The sequence below is a fragment of the Zootermopsis nevadensis genome, unplaced genomic scaffold (assembly GCF_977971745.1).
Source record: "Zootermopsis nevadensis isolate Lab colony 2312 unplaced genomic scaffold, Znev_1.0 Znev_ptg000011l, whole genome shotgun sequence".
Taxonomy (NCBI): Eukaryota; Metazoa; Arthropoda; class Insecta; order Blattodea; family Termopsidae; genus Zootermopsis; species Zootermopsis nevadensis.
In genome coordinates, this window is record NW_028259143.1 from 6,527,915 (window position 1) to 6,551,142 (window position 23,228).

General features: G+C 38.6%; 1 protein-coding gene across 1 annotated transcript; it reads right to left on the minus strand.

Moving 5' to 3' along the window:
* Window positions 1-379: 379 nt before the first annotated feature.
* Window positions 380-21,528, minus strand: LOC110828102 (D-beta-hydroxybutyrate dehydrogenase, mitochondrial). Its single transcript, XM_022060459.2, has 4 exons — window positions 19,488-21,528; window positions 4,431-4,583; window positions 2,464-2,665; window positions 380-906 (listed from the first exon to the last, which is right to left on the minus strand). Exons 1-4 carry the CDS (start codon window positions 19,969-19,971, stop codon window positions 660-662), a joined length of 1,086 nt encoding a protein of 361 aa, XP_021916151.1. The 5' UTR covers window positions 19,972-21,528; the 3' UTR covers window positions 380-659.
* Window positions 21,529-23,228: the final 1,700 nt, after the last annotated feature.

Below are 23,228 nucleotides of genomic sequence, written 5' to 3' on the forward strand. Positions count from 1 at the left end.
TGCTATATTCAATTGAAATATGATAAATGTTTTCAGTGTGGGGAGTAATGTCTGACCATGATATCCAGGTTAGCCAATACTAACATAATCTTACTTGTTAGGCGTGTGGCATTAAGAATATTTTAGACTGCATAAAATTTCGTGTACTCTGTTTAGTAAATATTTATGCTAAATCCTTAAATTATAATGTCACGTACATACGTATTTCTGATGACAAGTGGTAATATTTGGTATTATGTATTGGCTATGCTGAAATTTTTTTAAATTGCGAAATGTGAATGTGATTAGTGGCATGTGTCAGATGGTGGAAATGGTACTTTACGTAACTTAAATTGTATGTGCGTAATAAATTCAGTGTTGATATTAAGAAATAGAAGCCTTTCTTTTAAATACTTTATTTCTTTCAAGTTTGTTGGGTTAATACAATTTAATATATCACATACATTCTAACCTTGTATGGAGGTTAGGTAAATTTATTATTATTTTGAGTAACAAAAAGATAGCTTGAAGTGGGAATATTATCAGTTGTAAGAAAATTATGAACTTTGACGCCAGTGGAGGATCCAGAACACAGAACATAGGTATGTGACAAGAATTCATTATCTGGTAGATTGATCTTGCAGTAAGTTCATGTATTTAGTTCCTGCCTTTTACATGTTTTATGGTAGCTGTGAAGGTTTTATTTGTGCAATAATTCTGTTCTTCATAACTGCAATGCTATGATTCAAATAATTAAATCTGCTCTGTGGCAGAAGTTGATAGTTTTGTTTTGGTGATTTAGAGAGCAAAGCCTCTTCAAGTATTCTCAGTGCTTGTGGAGGTAAAACTGACGGATTATAGTTCAGATATTTGTTTGCTGGCTGTTGAATCTCCAAAGTAGTATGACCCTCTGGTTTTTCAGGCTCACTGAAATGAAAATTAAGCCACTATTAATTTCTATGTAGAAAAGTTCCTCTCATACAATTTTATATAATTTCACATAAAGAAATTTAATCATTATAAAACAACAAATAACATTTCTTATGAATGCCATGGCTTAAGTTTGACATGTTTTGTATTTTATTTTATCTTGAACTAGATAGTAAAATGTGGTTTCTGTAGAGCATATATTATATGCAATGTAATTTTGGTCTACAGTAATATAACTAAAGAGTAACATATTTTGCTTTCAGTTACTATTGTAGACTGAATAACGGTACACTTCTCAGTCTGGCACATGTTCGTACACATTTATTAAAATTCTAGCATACATAATGTACTTGTTTTATCAGTTTAAGTAGAGTTTATTAAAGGTATCATATCTTATACAATAAAATGTATTTTTGTTGTTTGTTTTACTGTAGTGGTAATCAAACTTGTTAAGAGTACGATTGCCACATATTGGGTGTTATGAAGTATTTGTACAAGTAAGATAGTCTTTTTCTACAGTACCAATTTTTAGCCCCAATTTATAATGTATTGTGCCATGACTCACAGCAGAGAGAGAAATTCAGTGTCCATACCAAAATGAAGGCAGTTCTAATGATCATTATGGTTAAGATATTATATCCTAAACTGCTCAATTACATCCTCCTTTGTAGGTTCAAACATGTTTAGTGTACAAACAGTACCCATCGTATTGTTATTTTGTTCATCATTTTCAGACAAAAGTCATGGTATGAAGGAAATAAATATTCGTCAGTATCGTCTGTGGGCTTCGGTCTTGCTCGGACAGTTTTATTTGATCTTTCTCATAATATTTATGCATTGCACATACAAAATTTTATTCATTTATTTTTTGCTCTCTCATTCTAAGTTAAATACAAACAGTACCCATCGTATTGTTATTTTGTTCATAATTTTCAGACAAAAGTCGTGGTATGAAGGAAATAAATATTCGTCAGTATCGTCTGTGGGCTTCGGTCTTGCTCGGACAGTTTTATTTGATCTTTCTCATAATATTTATGCATTACACATGCAAAATTTTATTCATTTATTTTTTGGTCTCTCATTCTAAGCGAAATACAAACAGTACCCATCGTATTGTTATTTTGTTCATCATTTTCAGACAAAAGTCGTGGTATGAAGGAAATAAATATTCGTCAGTATCGTCTGTGGGCTTCGGTCTTGCTCGGACAGTTTTATTTTATCTTTCTCATAATATTTATGCATTGCACATGCAAAATTTTATTCATTTATTTTTTGGTCTCTCATTCTAAGCGAAATACAAACAGTACCCATCGTATTGTTATTTTGTTCATCATTTTCAGACAAAAGTCGTGGTATGAAGGAAATAAATATTCGTCAGTATCGTCTGTGGGCTTCGGTCTTGCTCGGACAGTTTTATTTGATCTTTCTCATAATATTTATGCATTGCACATACAAAATTTTATTCATTTATTTTTTGGTCTCTCATTCTAAGCGAAGGACATAGATTGAGAATGCTCCGTGGAGTTAGTTACTTATAACATGTGCATTACTTACTAAAGTCTTGGTGCTGCAAATACTTTCTCTGTTGCTACGCCATTCGGCTGTAGGGTAATAACATGAATTCCGTGTGGTGCCATCTCATGACATAAAGCCATACTTGCTCCTTCCACTGCATACCGTGCTGCTGTGTAGGCAACCAATCCACTTCCTGGACTGTTGGAGCGATTAATGTTTGCTCCCATGTTGATTAGCCGCCCTGTGAACAGACGCATTCTCAGATGTTCTGAAATGTATTCAAGTTGTGACAAAAAGTGATGGAAGGCACAGTTGCCGTCCTGTGTCAAATGGAATTCAGCGTGGTAAATCACGCTTTAGGATCACAGTGGTATATGTTGCAGTTAATCGGAGATTTTAAAATATCTCTGATATGCGTATTTGATTGCGTGTATTCGGAAGTGACATCGGAGATGAATTTATTTGTTGGTAGTCTAATGGTACCTGCACGTTGTGGTGGTGGGGCTTGAGTACCTCAGTGATCCCAAGAGCTATGCTGGCGGTAGCATAGCTACTGGTAGGGCGTCCCTAGTCCAGTGTACTTTACATGAAATTCAGTTTTAAATTTAACAGTTGCCTCAAAATATGTTCTTAATTAAAATAATTGTATAAATTATCTGTAACATAGAATGCAGATCTCTGATCCGCAAATTTTATCGTCTTACATAAACCATAGAAGTTATGACTGTGAAGAAAAGTATCTGTGTTGATGATTAGCTCTGTCAATGGTATGTTTGGCTTTAACTGCATTAATTTATTCCATGTAGCAGGGTCCTTGAGACAATGATGGTCATTCAGCTGGTCAAGAAATTATCGATTTCTAAAGAGCTCACCCCTGAACCTTATATACATATTCTTTGCCTTGGCAGTATTTAATGCTTCTGAATATTACACTTCACAATGCGGAATCTGTTTCTGTTATTTGTTTGGGAATGAACGAACCTCAGTATCGAATCAATACATGTGGCGTTTAAGTTATTCGTAGCTGGAATTTACGACTATTTAATTTGTTGTGTATGATCGCAATTGTAATTATGCAATCCACCGCGCTGTACTCAGATTGTGGCGGGGGTTTTATTTGTAATATTCTGAGACGGATAAACCATCTTTTGTTTAGATTATGATATTGTGTGCGTATGTTTATGGTATTTTTGTGTATGGTAATACTACCACTACTGACCTTGTGGTCAGAACAATTAATTAACTCGTCTAAGGTACTGATTTAATTCTTTTCACATGTGTACAGTTTAGAGTCTCAAATTAATTCATTACAAGGTAGAATACATAAATGTTACCGGTTCCAAATGCTCAATGTTCAAGTCGTCTTTCTATACTCGTCACTGTTAATTTAGGATTTCTAATTCGTTCAGGAATTTAAGTTGCTTAACTCACTTGTAATTATGTCCTGTTGGTCTTCGACTGCCGACTTAACGCGCATAGCCATAATCTTATCGTGTATCATTACTGGACGAGACTGCTATGGATGCAGCCCGTCTGCAGTTAACAGTCGATGGACCAATGAATCCTCTCTCGTTCATTCACGAAAAACGTGAAGTATGACATAATCACTAGCCAGTAGTTAACGTATATTTCAAATAATGACTGAACAGCCAATCACAATTAGGTTAAACGAATTCCTTTATAAAAACAAAGAATGCTTGAAACATCAGGGGGAAATTGTTGGGTTTTTTGGTTAATAACGGTAGAAAACGTTGGCTGTTATATCATCTTGAAATATGTAATACCGCACTATTTGTACGAGCGCTTAATTTGGAAACGAATTGAATTAAAACTATGAACTGTTCCAGCTAGTGAATATTGTAGTTGAAGACATCATCTGTTGAGTGTCAGAATTGGGGTCACGGGATCAATGACCTACTCACCACACCTTTCGAACCATGTTGAGTCACAGCAGTTGGCCCATTCTTAACTTACGTACGCAGTGCACAAATTACTTCTAGACTTACCCCTCTTGTTCTTGAGAAGAGGTATGAACGTTCGTGCAGTCCTCAGTGCCCCTATTACATTGTACTTCAGCATCGCGTCCCAGTGGCAATTTTCTTGGTTCTCGAGGCGTCCTTTGCAACATAGGCCCGCTGTGTTCAGTACGGCCCATAAACCTGATATGGTGTAAAAGTTATTTTATTACATGATATAAATAACAACAATTATAGTTTTCTTATTATTTACTAAATTTACCGGCAGTTGGAGAGTCGGAAGGGTAGAGACCACTTGGAAGAACCAGGCATTTACGTATAGGCAATCATAGTAAAAGGGATTCACTGTGATTTGAAACTAAAGCCTGTTATTTAATGGGCCTCTGAGACCAGTAAGAAGCTAACGGTATCCGTTTTTAGTTGTCTCTGTTCTGAATGTAGAGTACTGTCAAATTTTGGGTCTGTCGCTTATAGGTAACCGATTACTCCGTGGTCTAACTTCGCTGTAAAAGATTTCAGTTTCAGAATAGTGGTAAATATGACCTCTACGTTTCGTGCAGTTTACGTGTTGCACTTCTTGGTTGTAAGACTCGGTTCTTGTTGAAGGAGGGATGGATAAACATGGTTTAAATGCCATACAGTGGCGCAGACTTTGCTTCGAGGGTCTGATCACGTTCTCTGTGCAACCATAAAACCCACACTGCAAGGAAAATCGACAAAGCCATACAAGTGCTTTTATATGGATCTGAATGTGAGATGTTGGTGAAGGCAACTGTCAGTATAAGAATGAAACATTGCCTGAAAACCGAATCCGGAAGCTGCTCATTGTAAGCCGAAGATGGAAGGAGCGGTTACAATTCTTGTAACTGGAATGGGCCGAGTGAATCTGTGACGTTTATGATGATGGTAACAACGTATTAAGCGACAGATTCCGATTAAAACCTACCGGACGTGCTAACAGCGCGTATGTGTTTTATTAATCTGCTACGTCTCAAATAGTTTCATTGTCCATGTTTAAAGAAAAAAATGTGGTTATTGGAAGCGAAAAAGCTCTTAATAGTTGCTCGTGTATTGTTGATGGGTACAAGGGTGAATAGTAAGATGCTAGTTTTGTCTTTCTGTAATCACCTTGAATTTATACAGCAGGGAATGCACACAATAGCACAATATGTAATTCAGCGATTATTTCAGAGCACTGCATATCATTGTCGTGTACCTGAACTGCAGAGCAGTCTACACGCGGGAAGTGTAGAACTAAATGCATCTACTTTCTGTCTCCACAAATAATATATTACTACGAATAATTAATTATCTTGCTTGTGCTATAGTGTATCTAATTACGTAGATGCAGAACATCACTTATTTCTGAACCCAGTTTATTTATCGTATGTAACGTAATTACTTTCATAGTCTGCCGTAGCTAAAGTGACCAATAAGAAAGAAGGCGGATGGTGCAGACTGAGAGAGAGAGAGAGAGAGTCCTACAAATGGCGCCAGATACACGCTAGATGTAAATTAATACTTTATACACCAACTCTCTGAAGCTGATTGGAACACGAGGTCCTGACAGTTACGCAGAAGAGTTCAAATCTCATTCGCTGTCGTTTGTGTCAGCCACTTCAATTGTAACGGAGCAGGATAGTATTCCTGGTAACATCGTTGTGTATTTGGCTTAAGAACGGGAGATGGATGATTATTACAACTATTTTTATTTTATCCACAAAACATTTCTCCCGTGACGCATCGTCCTGATGATGGAGGCAGCAAGGACCTCTGAAACGTCGGAAAACTTCTACCAGAATACACACAACAACCCACAAGACAGCCATCTTCTTCTATTCAGATTTTTCGAACAAAATTGTGTATGCAGGCCTGTTCCCCATGTGTGTATCCATTCACACAGCATTTTCTTAAATGAAATATTTCGATATTTCGGCCAGTGTTCATATGACAGTAAAAACCAAGCCGTTGTGTTAGATGAAAGACATTATTTCTGCATGTAATAGTTCCTCCAGGATGCCGCTATAGCCATGGTGGTCTAGCGGTTAGAACGCTGGCCTTGTAATCCTGGGGTCTCGGGTTCGATTCCCGGCGGTGCCCGAATTTATAACTTGTGTTGGGCAAGGCCGTGGTCTAGGCAACACGGATTTTTCCTCCGGGGGCTTCCCCGGTTTCTCCGTGGCATCCCAACAATTACTCCATTCACACACAGAAGAAGGCAATGGCAAACCACTTCTGGATCATCTGCCAAGAACGTATATGAACAGGTCCCAGTCCGAGAAAAGGATGGAAGGATCCTGTTCATATGGACCTGTCGTCAGACAGAACACTAAATAAATAAATAGGATGCCGCTCTGTGTACAAATAATGTTTAATATTCAATATATCCACTTATATTCTTCTCGAATGGTGTCTTGTTTACATGGTACAGTACGCAGTTGGCAAATTTACAGTTGCTCAAAACTTTCTCATCCTTGATCAAGATGCCCTAGCACCTGCAGCAGGTATCACATCGAACATCTAATGTCAGAGGTCAGGGCCGTTGGCGTAATGAATTCTGTCTGTGTGGACTGACAGGACTGTTGCTGGCAGAAAGAAGATGCTTCAAGGTAGAGTGTGACGCGTTTGAAACACTCGTGTGTTTTGTGTTGGGAGATAATGTAGGGGACAGTCGAGGTCTGTCATGGATGTAAATGTGTAGGCGTGCTGTATAATGGTTGTGTTGTTCTTGTCGATCGGGAATAGCACATTAACGTTTCTAATTGATTGTAGCTTCAAATTCAGGCGTTTTTTTCTAAACTCTTAACGTGAAATGAGTAGGATAATGTTCTGTGTTAATCTAGGGGGCGAGGCAAGCGATAATCTATGACATACGGAAATCTTAGAAATTATATCCACTTTAATTCATTGTTATTATACATGGCTGGGGTACTAATTGTTATGTGACGGCGTTAACTCACGTTTAAGTAGAGTTTACGCCTTGAAATTGTTCCATCTAAGAATTAACAAGACAACGGAGAAAATTACGCATCGCGGTATACAGAACGTCCGTAAAAGATGAATGCACAACAGCAACTTTGGTGGCCTGTCGGCCAGTTGATCACCGCTGTCAACTGTGCCACGAAGCTAACGATGGCCATTTTTAACACCTACACAAAATTATCTAATTCACTAAGTGGCAGTGCTGACGTATGTAATGGTTTAGTTTATTAAAATGAATTTTTTCATTCACTGAACGTGTGTATACTTATTTTTGGGACATTCTATGTGTGAAGTTAGATCCATGGGTGCTCTGTACTCATACGTCTATAAATTACTCATTATGGCGATTTAAGAATTGATCTGTTACATGATTTTTATTAATTAAAACCACGGCGTTTCGGAAATTGGTTTTATTTCCATCTTCAGGTGGTTGATGAGGCCTCTCGGTAGACAGTCTCAGCTTTGGACTAGCTCTTCCGAGAGGCCCAAATGAGTCGCTTTTTTTCCTCCCACCGGTTGTCTGAAAACGAAAATAAAACCAATTTGCGAAAGTGGTTTTAATTAATGAAACTACACGACGGATAAAGTCATAAGGAATAATTATACACACTGCGTCACACATCGACAGGCGCTTATATCGATTTTTCATGCGACTGATATTTCAGCGGGTAGAGAACAAACTCCGAACTTCACAAATCTGCATTAAACTTGGGCTTACAAAGAAAGAATTGCTACTTAATACAGACACTTCAGACTAAGCGTTTGGGCTAGCGCGCACGAGCGGTTTTTCTGCCGTAGCGGTAAAACTACCGAACGTGCGGTCGCTTCCTGTTGATACAGTGCGTTCCATCAATGCGGCAGAAAAACTGCTCGTGCGCGCAAGGTCCTAGCAGACCCACAAGGTTTCTGAATAGTTCTTTGTTTGTTCTTTAGCCGACTTCAAATCGATATTGTATGCTCCGTTACTGTTGCTGCTTTGTTTGGATTTGAATTTGTCAAGACGCATTCATGTCTCTTCTAGAACGTGTCAACGCCCTTTCCTGGCATTGAGACACAAAGAACATGAACATGAATGAACAGACTGGTATAGTGTTAGATCGACGTGAATAATAGGCAATTGTGTCCTACGGAGCTGATTTTCCGTTCAAGGTTTTCAGCGTCATGGATCAGAACTGAGTAGACTGTATGTGAAATCGACGCAGGTTTAATATGATTTTATTTCTAGCGATCAAAATACTGTTATGGTTATTAATTAAAGGAAAATGAGATTGGAGATTGTAGCACACATGGGAGAATGAGGAACTTCAGTTCGAATACCTGAAGGGAAGAGAATAACATATTGATGTAATAAAAATATATAAAGAAATAATATTGAGATTGATCTCAAAGAATTATAACGTGGACGGATTCAAGTGGACCCGGAAAGGGTCCAGCGACGGGCGCTTGTGAACACTGTAATTAAACTTGGTGTTAGACGGGGATATTTTGATTATCTGAGTTAATGTCAGATTATCAAGGACTGTTCTTTGTGTATTTTAGATTTAGATTAGTATACGTAATGTGATTTCTGCCCTTGCTGTTGTAATTTATTTAAGAGCCTTCGCATTACATTGTAACATCAAGTGTAACGTCTCACTTTGGTTACACTTTCTTTTCCAATGATTTTATGTTTATATATCTATGCACAATTTTCTTAGGTACAAAGACACTTGATAATCGTTGTGGTAAAAGCTTCATTTGATTTTCATCAGACGAAAGTCGAAAGTTTTATATCAGTTCGAAGTATAAAGATTTTCAAAATACTTCACAGGTTAGCTTGACACCTTCGTACTGATATTCGTTTATTTTAGATTCACGTGTATTGTTGATCAGATGAAATTTTCTTGACATTGTTTAGTGCGGACCCCAAAGAAAATTTATTCGACATGGAGTAAGTTGTTCGTAGGTTAAGCATGTGGAAAAATTAAGAAAGAAATAATCAAAAAACCGAGAAGTAATTCTTAACTCGAGAGAATAAAAAATACTGCTCACGAACTGCATTGTAATAACATTCACGTAGGCTTGATGTTGAAGAGAAATTTTGCTGCGCCATAATTGGGTGTCTACCATGTTTGATACGACACGTGTTTACTGCAGTTCAGGTTTGAACTTGGAGCATTATTTAAATTCAATAGCATACGGCCATTGGAAAGTCTCGTGTTATATGTCCCCTTAGCTGCTTCAGAGAATGTGTTAATGAAAAGGATAAAAAGAGAGTTGCGGTACAGGACATTTCAACTTGATCATTTTGTAGTTTTGCGTCTTAGAATTCTATACGGTAGTGATCTGAACATCCATACATATTATAAGAGAGACCTTTTAGAAAATAGATCGAAAATGATAATTGTATTAATCCTGATTTATTCAACTTCCTCGCCATTTCCTTGTCAAGGCCGACGTGAACCCAAGTAGAATCCACTACATGTGTTCAGTAATTTATTCGAGTTATTTACGTTACAAGGAGGTTAAGGAAGACCTTCTTTCTTGTAAGGTTTCAAAAGTGGAAATTCCATTATAGTAATTGGAATGATTTGAAGTTTTATTAAACATGTATTTGACATACGCTGTCAAATTCTGACGTATCCTATACGAATGTTGTCCATAGGAATGCATCGGAAGGGAAGCACCAGCTAACAGAAAAATAAATAATTTTGTTGAAAATTCATTGTGAAATACGTACTGAACCTGACTTCACCATATGAACGTCAGAAAATTTGTAAACGGCTAACTGGAAGCGGTAAAGAATGTAAACGTTTTATTGAGCATGAATCACTTCACGGTGTCATCTGTCAGAAAGACTGTTCATTGCGGCAACAGTATTTCACTGAAGCGTTGTGCACGATTAGTGACTTTTCCGTTTTCATCTGAGGTCTGTACAAGACAGAAAATTCTGCATTTAAATACAGATGTCAGATGTTTCTTCACAAGTCAATTACGTGTTTAACACTTTCCAGTTTTCTTCTGCTTTGTATTTTGTGGAAAGTTGGGGGCAGTGCACGAAAGAGTAAATATTTCATAGCCGTTTTATTATTTAGGATAAAATACATCTTTATTGTTTTATTTTATTAGTAAAGCAAGTTTCGTTTATACTGCAGACTACTATTATTCTGATTGAGGTTATTAACACCCACTCAACACGAATTCTGGCACAGAACTTAAAATCATCTTCAGTCGCTCCGAAATGTCATCATTTATTATCATCATTAAAGTAAGAGATACAGTTGTTCCGTGTGCTTAATTTCGCACCACGTCGTGAAGACGAGTGGGAGAGTGGATGTAGTATAACGCAACGCTTTCTTAACCTCCGCACTCGATGGAAGCTTCGTGCTTCGGTCGGTCGCTTTACCCCCGATATTCATTGGCTTGGTGTGCTCCAGAGCCGATCTGAGCGTGGTAACGAATGGAATAATCTTCCCTCTTGCTGGGAATCGATCCCTGGTCTTACATCCCATAGCCAGTCACTGAACTGTTCTGGACACGTTATCGTCTTACATCCTCTATAATTTTACACTACGTAACATCTTTGGTTGGCGTCTCGTCATTAAACACTTCTGAAATGTGCAAAGATGTCCTACAATTACCCATAGTATAAATTTTGATGTCTGTGTCGAGGGTCTGTTATTAAAAACAAATACAGTGGCCCCTCGGCAAACGACAATTACTGGTTCCACGAAAACCATCGTTAATTAAAATTATCATTAATGTAATATAGCTATTACATGTTTTTTGTTTCCACAAGCAACGCTCATCAAACACTGAAAGGCAAGCCAGCTGAGCCCCAAACGCTCATAAAAGGGATCTTTGATTGGCTGACGCCTGCTGAGTGCATCTAGAAACGCTCCGATTTACCGAAATTGGAGACTGTGTGACATGAACATATCATTAATCGAAAATTTTTCATTAATAGAGGCAATGGGACCCAGTGGAAAAGCGGATCGTAATCAATGACGTCGTATATCGAGGGACCGCTGCATTTTGGTCTTCTGCGGTGGTCTCGTTTTGTGTTTTTATCCGAAAAGAGATGAAGAATGTAAAAATATATGTGAGTTTTGTTCTCATAGTGATTAAAACGTGCCCCCATACGATCTGCTGTTTGAAGTATCCAACAGCTGTGAAATAGCGTCATTTGATAAGTTCCATATTATCTCTCAGTTAAAAGTAAGGCCTGTTCTTCTGGAATTCGTTAAATATAACCAAGTTGAGATTTTAAAACTCGTTTCTGTGCTACGCAAATGACATCGATTGTTTTTAGTTCAGGGCCATACAAAAAGTTCGCTCTCTCCCAGCTATTATCACGGCTCTGTAAAAAAAAGGTTCGGCTTTTCAAGTTCGTTAAATGCTGGACTCCGTACTGCCTCGAGCAAACGTTAATGTAGGAAGGACAAATCATTTTAGAGAACTAAATTTCCATTCTTTACAGGCAGCACACTTCAACAGTGAGTAAATTTCTTGTTTTGAAGACAGAGTTCCTGATGGTCGCATACTGACTTTTTCGAAATGTCAGTAAGAAAGAAGTTTGGAACGACAAATCTGTGTTGATTTTCCACATGCTTCTGCTAGCAAATACCTGTTTAAATATAAAAAGTAAGTAAAGCTGTCTCGCTACACGCCATGCAAGCATTTGGGGGGGGGGGGAGAGAAGGTATAGCTCCTATTCGTTATTAACCTCGGCACTAGGAATGAGTGAGTGGTCAGCGTCATGCTCCGGCCACACTTTACCCCTGGGAAAGGACCCCGGTTCCTATTGGACAGGAGGCTGGGTGGGCCCCAGGGCCGGCCTAGACACAGAGGCTAGAGGAAAACTTCTCTGCTCCTGTGGAACCCCGGTCGTTTAGTCCATAGTCAGTCACTGCTACCCCGGCTTCCAGTGTAAACAAAGTCTGCTAAAGCCTGGTGACTAAAATAACTTCGATCCTTACAAATAATCAGATACTACGAAACTATAAAATGCGATAACTGAGCCACAGGCAATGTGTAGGAGATTATTATTTAAATTTTCACAAAAGGCCGCCTATTCTGGACCACGTTAATCCATTTCGTACCCCACGTCCTTGAGATACATTTTAATGTTTTCCTTCCATCGACATCTAGGTCTTCCTAGTGATTTCTAGCCTTCAGGCTTTCAAAACCACAGTCTTGTACGCATTTCTGTGTTTTCCCCATGCGTGCTATATGCATCGCCCTTCTAACACTCCTTTATTTGATCATTAATAATTGGCCAAGAGTACAAATTGTGAACTTTTGTACATCCTCTTTCTTGTCTCTGTCTTAGGCCTACGTATTTCCTTCAACACCTTGATTTATGTCTGTCTTTATGCTATGAAGAAACGTCTTTGTATGTTCACATTCCCAAGTCTTATATTGATTATTACCTCTAGTTCTTCAGACATCTCTTGATCATTTCATCCATTATCACAGCTGATTTAACTTTTGGGGTTGAATATTAAACTGAAAATCTGGGGAGGAAAATAGAGATCAGAAATATAGCTTCAGACGTTCACCATATAATATTTCTTCGAATATTTCGGTTTTCATGTAGTTTCTTGCGGTCATAATGGGATGGGTTATTCAGTGTAGTGACTGATCAACGGGATGGACGACCTGTATTTGATTCCCTGTGGGTTAATGGATTTTGTATTTTCACAGCCGAGTGTCATATTCAATGTGTAGGCTCTTTCCCCAGGGTTAACGAGTTGGCCACTAAGCTCCATCCAGTTTAAGCGTCCTTGGTGCTATATGCCCTCTCCTTCATGTTTTCGTAGTGTGCTGATTAATTAAGCACACGAACAATTTTACTCTAATTGAGAGTAAGGTGGCTTATACAATTAAATAGTCCTAGATATTATCTAATAGCCAGACAGATGGCGTTGTTACATAATTCGGCTGCAATTAATTTTATATGGTCGTTTGTATGCAATGAAAGCAAGAATGTTCTCTTTGCCGCGTCTGATTGGTTATTCGGGTTTAAGTGGAATGTTGGGTACTTACTAGACAATCTCTTTTGAAACTTTCATTTGCTGGAAGCGAAAGTATGTGTTTATTACAGTTTTCACTTTGTTGAAGAAAGAAGTTCTTGTTAAAGGAAAGTAAAGAATTTTGTGTAAAGAATTTATCAAAAGTAGAGTTTTGTAACTGCAGTGTTATGATTAATCAATCACGTTTGATATTTCTTTTTCTTCCTGGTCAGTTACAACATAAACATAAATGGGATGAGGCTAATTTACGTTTGAACATTGCATAACGACAGAGCTGAAACCCTTTACATTTTTATGGGTTTATCCCATGTTTCTTGTCAGTGTTGTTGATATATATTTTTCTTTTTTTTCCACTGGCTTTATTTTATGAGAAAATATAGGCTCATATTATCATCTTTGCAGGACTTACCATAACATTCTGAAAAAATTAGCTGATTTTCATGAAAACTGACTGGGAAATCATTGCACTATGGGTCGCCCCGTGTCTGTACTTTTAAAATTTACTACTGTCAATAATACCAACTGTGCTGTGCTAACTTTCGAGACCTGAGTAACACTAATGCTACAGGACATCTAGCACGCGTGGAGTAGCCTCTCTGAGCAATGCACAGAAAACATTAGTTGAAACACCTCAAGGATAACTATTACTTAGGAAGTCTAGTCTTGTTGAAAGGATAATATTAAAGTAGGTCTTAAAGATTTGAGGGTGTGTGAAGGAAAGCGTTTACTTCGGAGATCTAGCCTAATTGAAAGGATAACACAACCTGAACTAACCTAACACAACCTAACCTAACCTAACCTAACCTTACTAAACCTAACCTAATCTAACCCAAAACCAAGCAACCAAATCCTAAGTAACCTAAATTATTCCAACCTAACGGAAACTAACAACAGAACCGCATACGATCAAATACATCACCGCACAAGGACTTCCAAAAAACCGTTCCAGAATTTCTCCACCACTTCTCCAGGATTTTTCCTACACCTCTCAAGGACTTTTAAAAAACATCTACATGACTTTTCCAAAATTTTACAAAAAATTCTCTATGAGTTCTCCAGAACTACTGCAGAATTTCTCCATTTCCTATCAAAGACGTCAACAGAAATTGTAAAATGACTTGCCAACACTTCTCTAGAATTTCTCCAGAAATTTTCCAGGACGTCCCTATGTCCACCCGATCAACACAATAGGAATTCTGCAGGACAACCGAACCCACTCTAAAACCACGACGTTAACTAACCTAACCTAATATTAAAATGGGCCTTAAGCAAATGGGATTTGAGGGTGTGTACTGAATTTCACTGGCTCGTTATCGGGTACATTTTGAACACATTCACGAACCTCCGAGTTCCACAAAAAGCAAGGAATTTTTTGACTATCGGTTTCTAAAGGACTGTATGAATCGCTCAGAATTTTGTTAGTTTACAAAATGGAAGGAACAATCTTCTTGAATCATTACGCACTGAACTCTTCCATGTTCTCCATTGTGATTCTTGACGATGAAATATAGGCCTATTTAAATCTGACAGTTCGTTAGTGTAGGCCTACAATTGTAATGACTGTATTTTGTCGATGATGAGTACTGTTGTATTCAGCCTCTTTTAATAGGCATTAAATAATTATGAAAAAGGTAGGAACAGGTAAGTTTACACTGTCGGGTGGCAAGAACCATTGATTACATGTCTGAATATCGACAAGTAACTTTTACAAACGCAGAACGCGTAGGACTGCAATGCTATTAGGACTTTCACATCACGTTCTTGTGCTATAAACATACACAGCTTACGGGTTACGAAACGACGAATTCTTTGCGGCTGTCGGCTTTCCAATTGGTAGGAGCTTAAAGTACGCATGCCTTCAGGCACCTGTTGTGCGTATCGCGTACGCTTTGAAGGGAAATCAGCTGAATGCATTTAATTGTACGCCCGAATGTTTAGTACTTGTACGACCTTGTTCCTTATTTATAATAGACATCTGATGAAAGAGGTTGATTCTTAGTCTAGTCAACACCTACATGAGTAATAAACTGTATAATTTATTTCATGCTGATAATTAATCCACACGAGATTTAATTTTAATTCATGTTCCAGTTTAGGGTCTTCCAGTCTTCATTATTTTGTGATCCTGTCCTGTCTAGTGATGCTCATGAAGTTTAAGAATTTCATAAAACCTGGATTCCTCAGTACTATGACTGGTTGTGCGTCGTTCGAACAGAATTCTGTTCAGGCAGGACTCTGTTGTCTGCCCAGCGGTTATTAATGACTCTTTCCCCGAGTATAAAACGGCTAGAGCTTGAAGCTGACCATTCATATATATCTGATTCCGAGGATAACAATACGTGAGTTATATCCTGTGTCTACGTACGTTTTAATAGTGTGGATGTTTCTTTTAACTACGCACCTACATTTGCCATGTGCATTGATCTCATTAAATGAAGTTAATTAACGCAGAGGCTGGTATTGACAAAAAGTTTGCTTGTTTCATTTTTATACAGATTCATAAAATGTTGTTAAGCTTCAAAATACGTAACAAATGATTTGCACAATAGAGACTAGTCTTTCAGAGGAGAGAGAAAGTTTTAAACAAATATTCTTGCGGACAGGAAATTACTTCAGAGGAAGAATTGTTCAGTTTCAGAAGCAATAGAAAATCGGATGATATAATATAGGATTTTCTGAAAGTTGTGGTGATATACCTTGTTTTTTGAATCTATTCACTGAACGGCACACAAAAATAAGTTTAGTAGCCTACCTCACTCTGCACTAATCAGTCTATCTTTGTCTCCTAGATTTCACTGTCATAACAAAAGTTCTTGGTATGTGATATCGTCCATCACTTTTTTTTTTGGGGGGGGGGGGTTAAATATTTATTTGGCCACTTTACTTGTAACTTACGCTATTTTCTGAAAGTAAAAGATTACGTTTCACTCCAATACAAAACAAAATAAGAGGGAATGATAATTTAGTAATGTGGTGATTAAATCAAGAGGACTGATGACCGGGACATGGTAGAAAAATGAAATACGCAGTTTTAGTTTCAAAGATATTGGAAGCAGCAGTTGAAGACGGGAGGCAAATATTAAAATTGAACTTAAAACGTGCTGTGAAGATCAACTCGGAACGAAGTAGCTTATTTCAGGGGCCACTGGCAGGTTTTATTACCTGGTGGTTCTGCTTACGTAACGGAATATCGCCATCAACGGCACAGGGCAGACCTGGTCTTAACGCAACAGCGGTCTTTTTCTACGGGCGTTGTGGTTAAGCTGTTTAACAGTTTGCCTACGTTTGTTACTGTTTGGAAGATTGTTGTGGGCATTTTTCAGACCGTAACAAAAGTAGGCATGTAGGCATGCAGTAAGTGTGTGTTTTAGAGCTTGTTCGCTATGGTCCCTGGTTCAAAACCGGATCTTTGTCTTCGTAAGTTTATATTTCCATTAAATAGGATCTGATAGCATAAGTTTAAATGTCTATATATTATTGTTTAACGACTGTGCATACAAGGATATCACTCGGTTATAATTCATGTCTGCTCTGGTCCTGGTCTGAGAACATTTTAAAAACGTGCCGATCCTGTTTCAAAAAATTAGGCCTTATTTTAAAACTGTTATGCCTGTGTTTCTGTGCTCGTGATTTATTTTATACTATTTGTGATCATTTTCAATCTAAACAGGCTGGTTTTTAGACTGGTCACTTCAGATGACTATAGAACTTCTTAGACTTGAAATTGTGACTTGAGGATAAATCAGTGTGAAAGCATTAGGAATGCTTTTAATAAACCGATGTATATGTACCATATTTCAGGGCCCTATCTCCGACAATAACACGATCCATTTGTTACTTACAAGCCTTAGCACCATAGGGAGCCATGGTGATTAATGATAGAAGATATAAGTGATGTCACATTATTTAGTTTCGAGAACCTGAATTTGATTCGAAGCAAGAACAGTTCAGTGTTTGTTTCTTGCAGTGTACATCTTTCATGAGCCACTTAAGAAGTTAAAGTGTCATGTTCTTGTTTATGAAGTTTGTTAAAGGTGCGTGCAGAAGATTAATGGAATATACTCATAGTCAGATTCGTGGAAGTACAACTTTATTAAGAATATGTTATATAAGAAATACTCAGTTTAATTGTTTCAGTTTGATTGGTTTTAATAGGATCCTGATTGAAGGAGAATGCTCAGTTAATCATTTACAACGTTATTTATTTATAGGGTGCCCAATATTGTTAGCATATACAAATCGTGCAGTGTGGAAATACATTTCTGGATGCGTTTTCTTTTCTAAATGCTGTGTTTCCAAGTAAGCATCGCGGGAAGCGAGGACGAAATATTAGAGCCTTGGCATTTTTTCGTTATGCCTCTGCCCACAATGTACAATTTCGAGACAGTTCCTTAATTTAAAAATTAAATTACGGTAAACTGGATGAACACAGAACATGACACGTCTGATATAAGCTGGTTCAACCCTTTCACTGTTATGTATTATGTATCTTACATATAGGTATTGGCTTACCTAGTCTGAGTATTTCATGTATTTGCTTAAACACACACCTCCTTATGGTTCGCAGAAATTAAAGCTTATTCCTGCTGTTGCTACAACTGTAGAAATTTTACGTTACCATGGCAACACGGAAAAAGTATTATGTTTCTTTTACTAAACTCTGAGCATGGAAACGGTTTCTTCTGCATCAGTTCAAGTGGCTGATGACAGATTAAAGCGCATCAGTGTGGAAATTGCAGTTGTTAGACTTCATCCTACAAAAATGTGATTTCTTTGGAGAACAGGTTCATATAACACGTGGCTTACGAGTGTAATACATCGATTACTACTCGCGGAGGACATTCATGCACCGAGTCGAAATCGATGTTCCATAAAAATGAAAGAAACCGCTGATGAAACTTCAGACAGTTGTCGTTAGTCCGTCGTTTTGAGATGGACGCTTTCTCTACGAAGACATGAGACTCGTCTGCTTTGACGCATTTAAGCTGATTAAACTTCAGTTAGCGGCGCCTTCTGAATGTGACAGGAAATGTGATGTGATTTTAGGCCGTTCACAACACAATGAGAGCATGAAGCATGTGCTACTGTGAGAACAAGCGACGTTGGTCACAGCGATTACCTTTCTCCAGTCTACGATTGGGGATTGTTACGCAATTTGCTGTTTTTGCTGTTTCGAGTAACACGGATCTACGCTACATAACGCTTAAAAAACGAATGGTAGGAGAATCCGGAGAAAATCAGAAAATTTTCTCCGGAATATTTTTGTATAACTGATTACGGAATGGCTGTCTTTATCTTGTATACCAAAGAAAAACGTGATTGAAGATGGCTGTCTTATAGGGTTGTTGCGCCGTGTAGTCTGGTGATCGATCACCTTCGTTGATGGAGGCAGCAAGGACCTCTGAAACGTCGGCAAACTTCTACGAGACTACACGGCTCAAGAACCCAGAAGTCATCCATATTCGTATTCACTGCTTAGTCACTTCGATCGCTATATGCTAAGAAATCTAGTGAATTATCGTGTTTTTAACCCCCATTCTAACATTAGCATTTGCTGTCAGAGACGTCGGTAGTGTATGAGGAGGGGTCGAAGCGTAACGGAGCATTCAGTAAAAGTTGCGTCAGAGGAAATTTGGGAAGTTAGAGGTGTGGTCTCTCACCCCACTTCTTACTTGTATCATTTTCGTTGCCCAAATGTTCCGTAAATTTCATATGTTGCACTTCAAATATTAAAAATTGTTTAGTTTAATGACATCGAAGTTTCGTTTAACAGTTTTTAACGACTTTAAAAATATTTGGTTTCAGAATGAATAGAGGTTCCTGAGAAAGAAAAGGCAAAGCCACCAATCACTACGGGTTTGTCGAAATACCGTTTTCATATATCTAAAACACGTTAACAGTTAGTCGGCTATAACAGACTGACGATCACATGTCTTACTGTTACCACATTGTTTCTCAAACGGGGTAGTGTTTGGAAATTCAGTAAAACTACCGTACTGTCATTTTAAAATGCAGATTATTTTTCTGGCGATTTCAACAACTCCCGTTTCCATAGACTTCTTTAATCTCGATGTCTAGTGCCTTTACTTACCATCCTCGCCAGCCGGTAGATATCTTCTTATCAGCACAACTGCCTCGTGCAGCAAGTCTTCCCTCGTCACGTCCAGTGGTAGAGTAATCAGCGTCCCTACGGCGCCCCCGGACTGCGCTGCCATCATCTCCCGTTCCTTGAGTTTGGCCCTCAGAATCCTCGCAGCCACTGACCCGTTCTCGGTGACAGCCCCTTCATCATCTCTGTATGTTGCTTCGGGGTTCTTCAGGCCCGCAAACACTCTGAACCCGAGGTTACTGAGATGGAGCGCACACTGAAGCCCGAATGCTGTGTCACAAGATGTGATAAGGACAGCGCGTCCCATGCCGACATCGAGGGTCACTTCTGGGTCATCTTGATCATGACCGGTGCCCACAGTATAACGGTTTCGAATCCTACAGAGGAGATACATGAGAAGAGCAGTTGCAATGCAGCATAACGCGATGAGCTGCAGTGCTAGAATTAACGCTGTTTGGTCGTCCATCGTTTTATTAGCCAATCGTTTTGAAGGGGTTGGGAAATATTACTTTTATGGTCCTTTTGTTGCCCTTACGTTCTCGTGATTACGGTAATGGTGTAATTGTGTAAGTGGGGGAAGCAGTGAACAAGGCGGTGAGAATTATAAAGGGTAAAAGTGGTTTTAAACCCTTACAAGATTGCCAGCCACTTCCCTATTATATTTTCGTGTCTCCTCAGTATTAACGTGTGAAAATGTCAGTACCCCGCGTTAGAAGTCTTCGAACTAGAAATTTCCTGCAAATGTTTGAATGTGATTAATTTGATATTTTAAATTACAGGATTGTTTTGTTAAAAATTTATGTGCATGATTTAGAGTTGATGTGTGTAGATGATGTGTTACGAGTTACATTTCATTCATTCATAACACGTCATGTTTTAATGCTAAGTCACTATTTATAGAATGCAGCCTCATCAGAATCCCGTATCCTGCTCAAACACTTCACACGTTTGTACTCCGTACTTGTCATTAATGTTACTGCGAACGGATTGAATGTTGAAAAAACACCGCTGGCTCTGTTATTTAGTTGTTGGTGTGTGCACACGACTGTCAGGTGTATAATCACATCACACCTCACCCAACTCGATGTTTGTATATCCAATATCGCCTGCCACATGCATAAAGTATATTTTAACACGTTCAATATCACACTGGAAAACAAACACTTGTGCGAAAAGTTTTCGGTCCGTTTTGCGGCGCCGTCTTGTAGGAATGCTGCAATATATTTTTAATTGTATACTCCAGTACTTGCTGCTGCCCAAGGACACCGTGTCTTGATAATTATCGTTTAGATTTTTCACTACGGATTTAGTATGAGTAGAACTGAAAATCTCTTTTCTGTAATGGCAAACTTTCTAACACGTTTTATCACCTCATTCTATCTCGTCTCCTCCGTGCAGAGTCTACCCTGCTGCTGTCTGTTGTGTTATCTTCTGGTATTCGAACCATTCGGCTTGACCGACTTTCCTCGGCCAGGCGATGCAGTGGTGGTCACTTGGGGAAGTGATCTATTGGTGAAATGGCGAATCTGTGCATCCGCCTAGCGATAAACATGGACAATCCGATATCACTGTGTTGAAATATAGATATTATTATCCACACGTTATGTTAGAATTAGTGTTCTTGCACTTTTGAATCCTGCGAAACAGTTTAATTTCACATTTCAAACACTTAAAATGTAATATTTGATTTGATTGAAACTAATAACTGAAGACGAACAGGTCATGTCACGATCACAAAGACTACGATTCTGACAATTCTTCTGTTTTCTTCGTCTTCGACTTCCCCGAACCGAGAAACAACTCACACACGATACATCATCTGTGGAATGCATGAAGTAAGTTGCGATTCTCTGTATGTTGCTGTGTCGCCTTACCTTTCCTCTCGTCTTTCTCTGTTCAAGGTTACATTCTTACGTGTTCAGTTCGTTCATTTTGTGAGATCCCCTGCCTGCTGCTATTTCTTGTGGTTGTTGCGTCGGAGAAGTACAGGGACTTTGGCAGTTGAAGCGTTGGAACAGACAGAGGTGACCGCTGCGCATGACATGGCATCTCATTCGGAGGAGTGGCTTTTCTCTCCCTCTCTGACACAAGTTTCTCATAATTGGTCTCTCTCTACCTGTAGAAAGATCCTCCCAGATGATATCACCTCGTGTATGTTCTTGAATATTAAACATACCCATATTGCATGTTATGGAGTTTCTTTTCAGATGGTTCGTCTGTCGAATCCCCTACATCACGACGAGATTTGATCGTATATTCTTAAGTATTAGGTGTATTAATTATGGCAAGAGAAAACTCTGCAAACTGAGATTTTAAGTTCTCGCAGCAGCCAATATGAACATGACTTTTCTGGAGTATTGAGCCGTGTAGTCTCCTAGAAATTAGACATTTCGGAGGCGCTCACTGCCTCTGCTATCAGGCAGGTGGGAGCAGTAAGGACCTCTAAAACGTCAGCCAGTTTGTAGGAGACAACACAGCTCAACATCCCAGAAGGCAGACATCTTCATTAAAATATGCTTTGGAGCTTACTGTTACTTTCAATCTTTATGAAATCGGTCCACTATCCGGGCATCGTTTCAGAATGTTGTGATGAAATATCAGTAGTCTGTCTTTGATGAAAATGAACCACAACCCAAGTGATACAAGGCGTCGTTTCAGAGACATGTAATGCAGATTGTCCCAAAAATATGTACACACAGTACGGTGGCCGCTTGTCATTCCGTTGTTCGCCGCTGTCAGCTTTGCTACGAAGCTAATGGTGGTCATTTTGAACTCCTACACTACATTTGCTAATTCACTAAGTGCCTTTGTTAACGTGTGTAATGGTTTAATTTATTAAAATGTAGTATTTATTTCATTCGTTGAATGTGTGTATACATATTTTTGGGACACTCTATATGTTATTCCCTCAAAATAAGGGACCACATTTCACATCCATACAGAACAACTGGTAGACTTTGTTTTGTGGGCATATGTCCTTATGTTTGACGTCTTTGAAAGTAGACGAGCACGCGGGTGCTAAACGAACTATGAAAGGGCTCTGGCAGCCTGTGACGTAATAAGAGAAGTGAATCGAGTTTACAAATAGACCACGAATGTTTGTTATTATTCTTGAGTTCCGATGCGGTCTGTCGAACTGTTGAGACCACTGCTTACAATTTGGTCGCTTGCCTGGATACCAAGACGCTTAAAGTAATGGAGTTCATAGCATCGCCCAAGGATCCAGGTACTGTTAGTTCGTTCACCTTACATGCATACTACTCTTTCCTGGAAAGTCCACAACTACGTACCCACACCCTTCTGGGATGGAGGCAGTGCTGCATTGGAGACCCAGTGTTAAATTATTTTGGACCAGGCTATCACTTAGTGATAGCTTGACACATTAAACGGTTGCCAAGCAACGGAACAACGGTGTTTATAAATCATCTGTCTGGAAGGTTTCTGTTGTTTTTCATAGAAGTGTTGTTCACTATCAGTGTTTTGTAGAAGTACATGTTGATGTTTTGAAAACTTTGTCACGTATATGATGACATCTGTTTCTGTGTTTGGATCGTGCCACGCTGAATTGCAGTTTTCAGGAAGGCAAAACGCTGAGCGATGGAATGTATCCAATTTGTCGAATGTGGTGACAAGCTGTTGCACGCGGTTCACGCTGTTTTATCAGCGTACTTTCCATATTTTATTAATAAGGAAAAATATGTTTATGTACGTCCATATTCTTGT

What these genes read in the sequence shown, in the direction of transcription:
- LOC110828102 (XM_022060459.2), bottom strand. Translation starts at nt 19,971, where the DNA reads ATGGACGACCAAACAGCGTTAATTCTAGCACTGCAGCTCATCGCGTTA. An exon ending in TCTTCTCAAGAACAAGAGGG is followed by an intron (nt 2,666 to 4,430) that starts GTAAGTCTAGAA and finishes GTCTGTTCACAG; the next exon opens with GGCGGCTAATCAACATGGGA. An exon ending in TTTGCAGCACCAAGACTTTA is followed by an intron (nt 907 to 2,463) that starts GTAAGTAATGCA and finishes TTTTCATTTCAG; the next exon opens with TGAGCCTGAAAAACCAGAGG.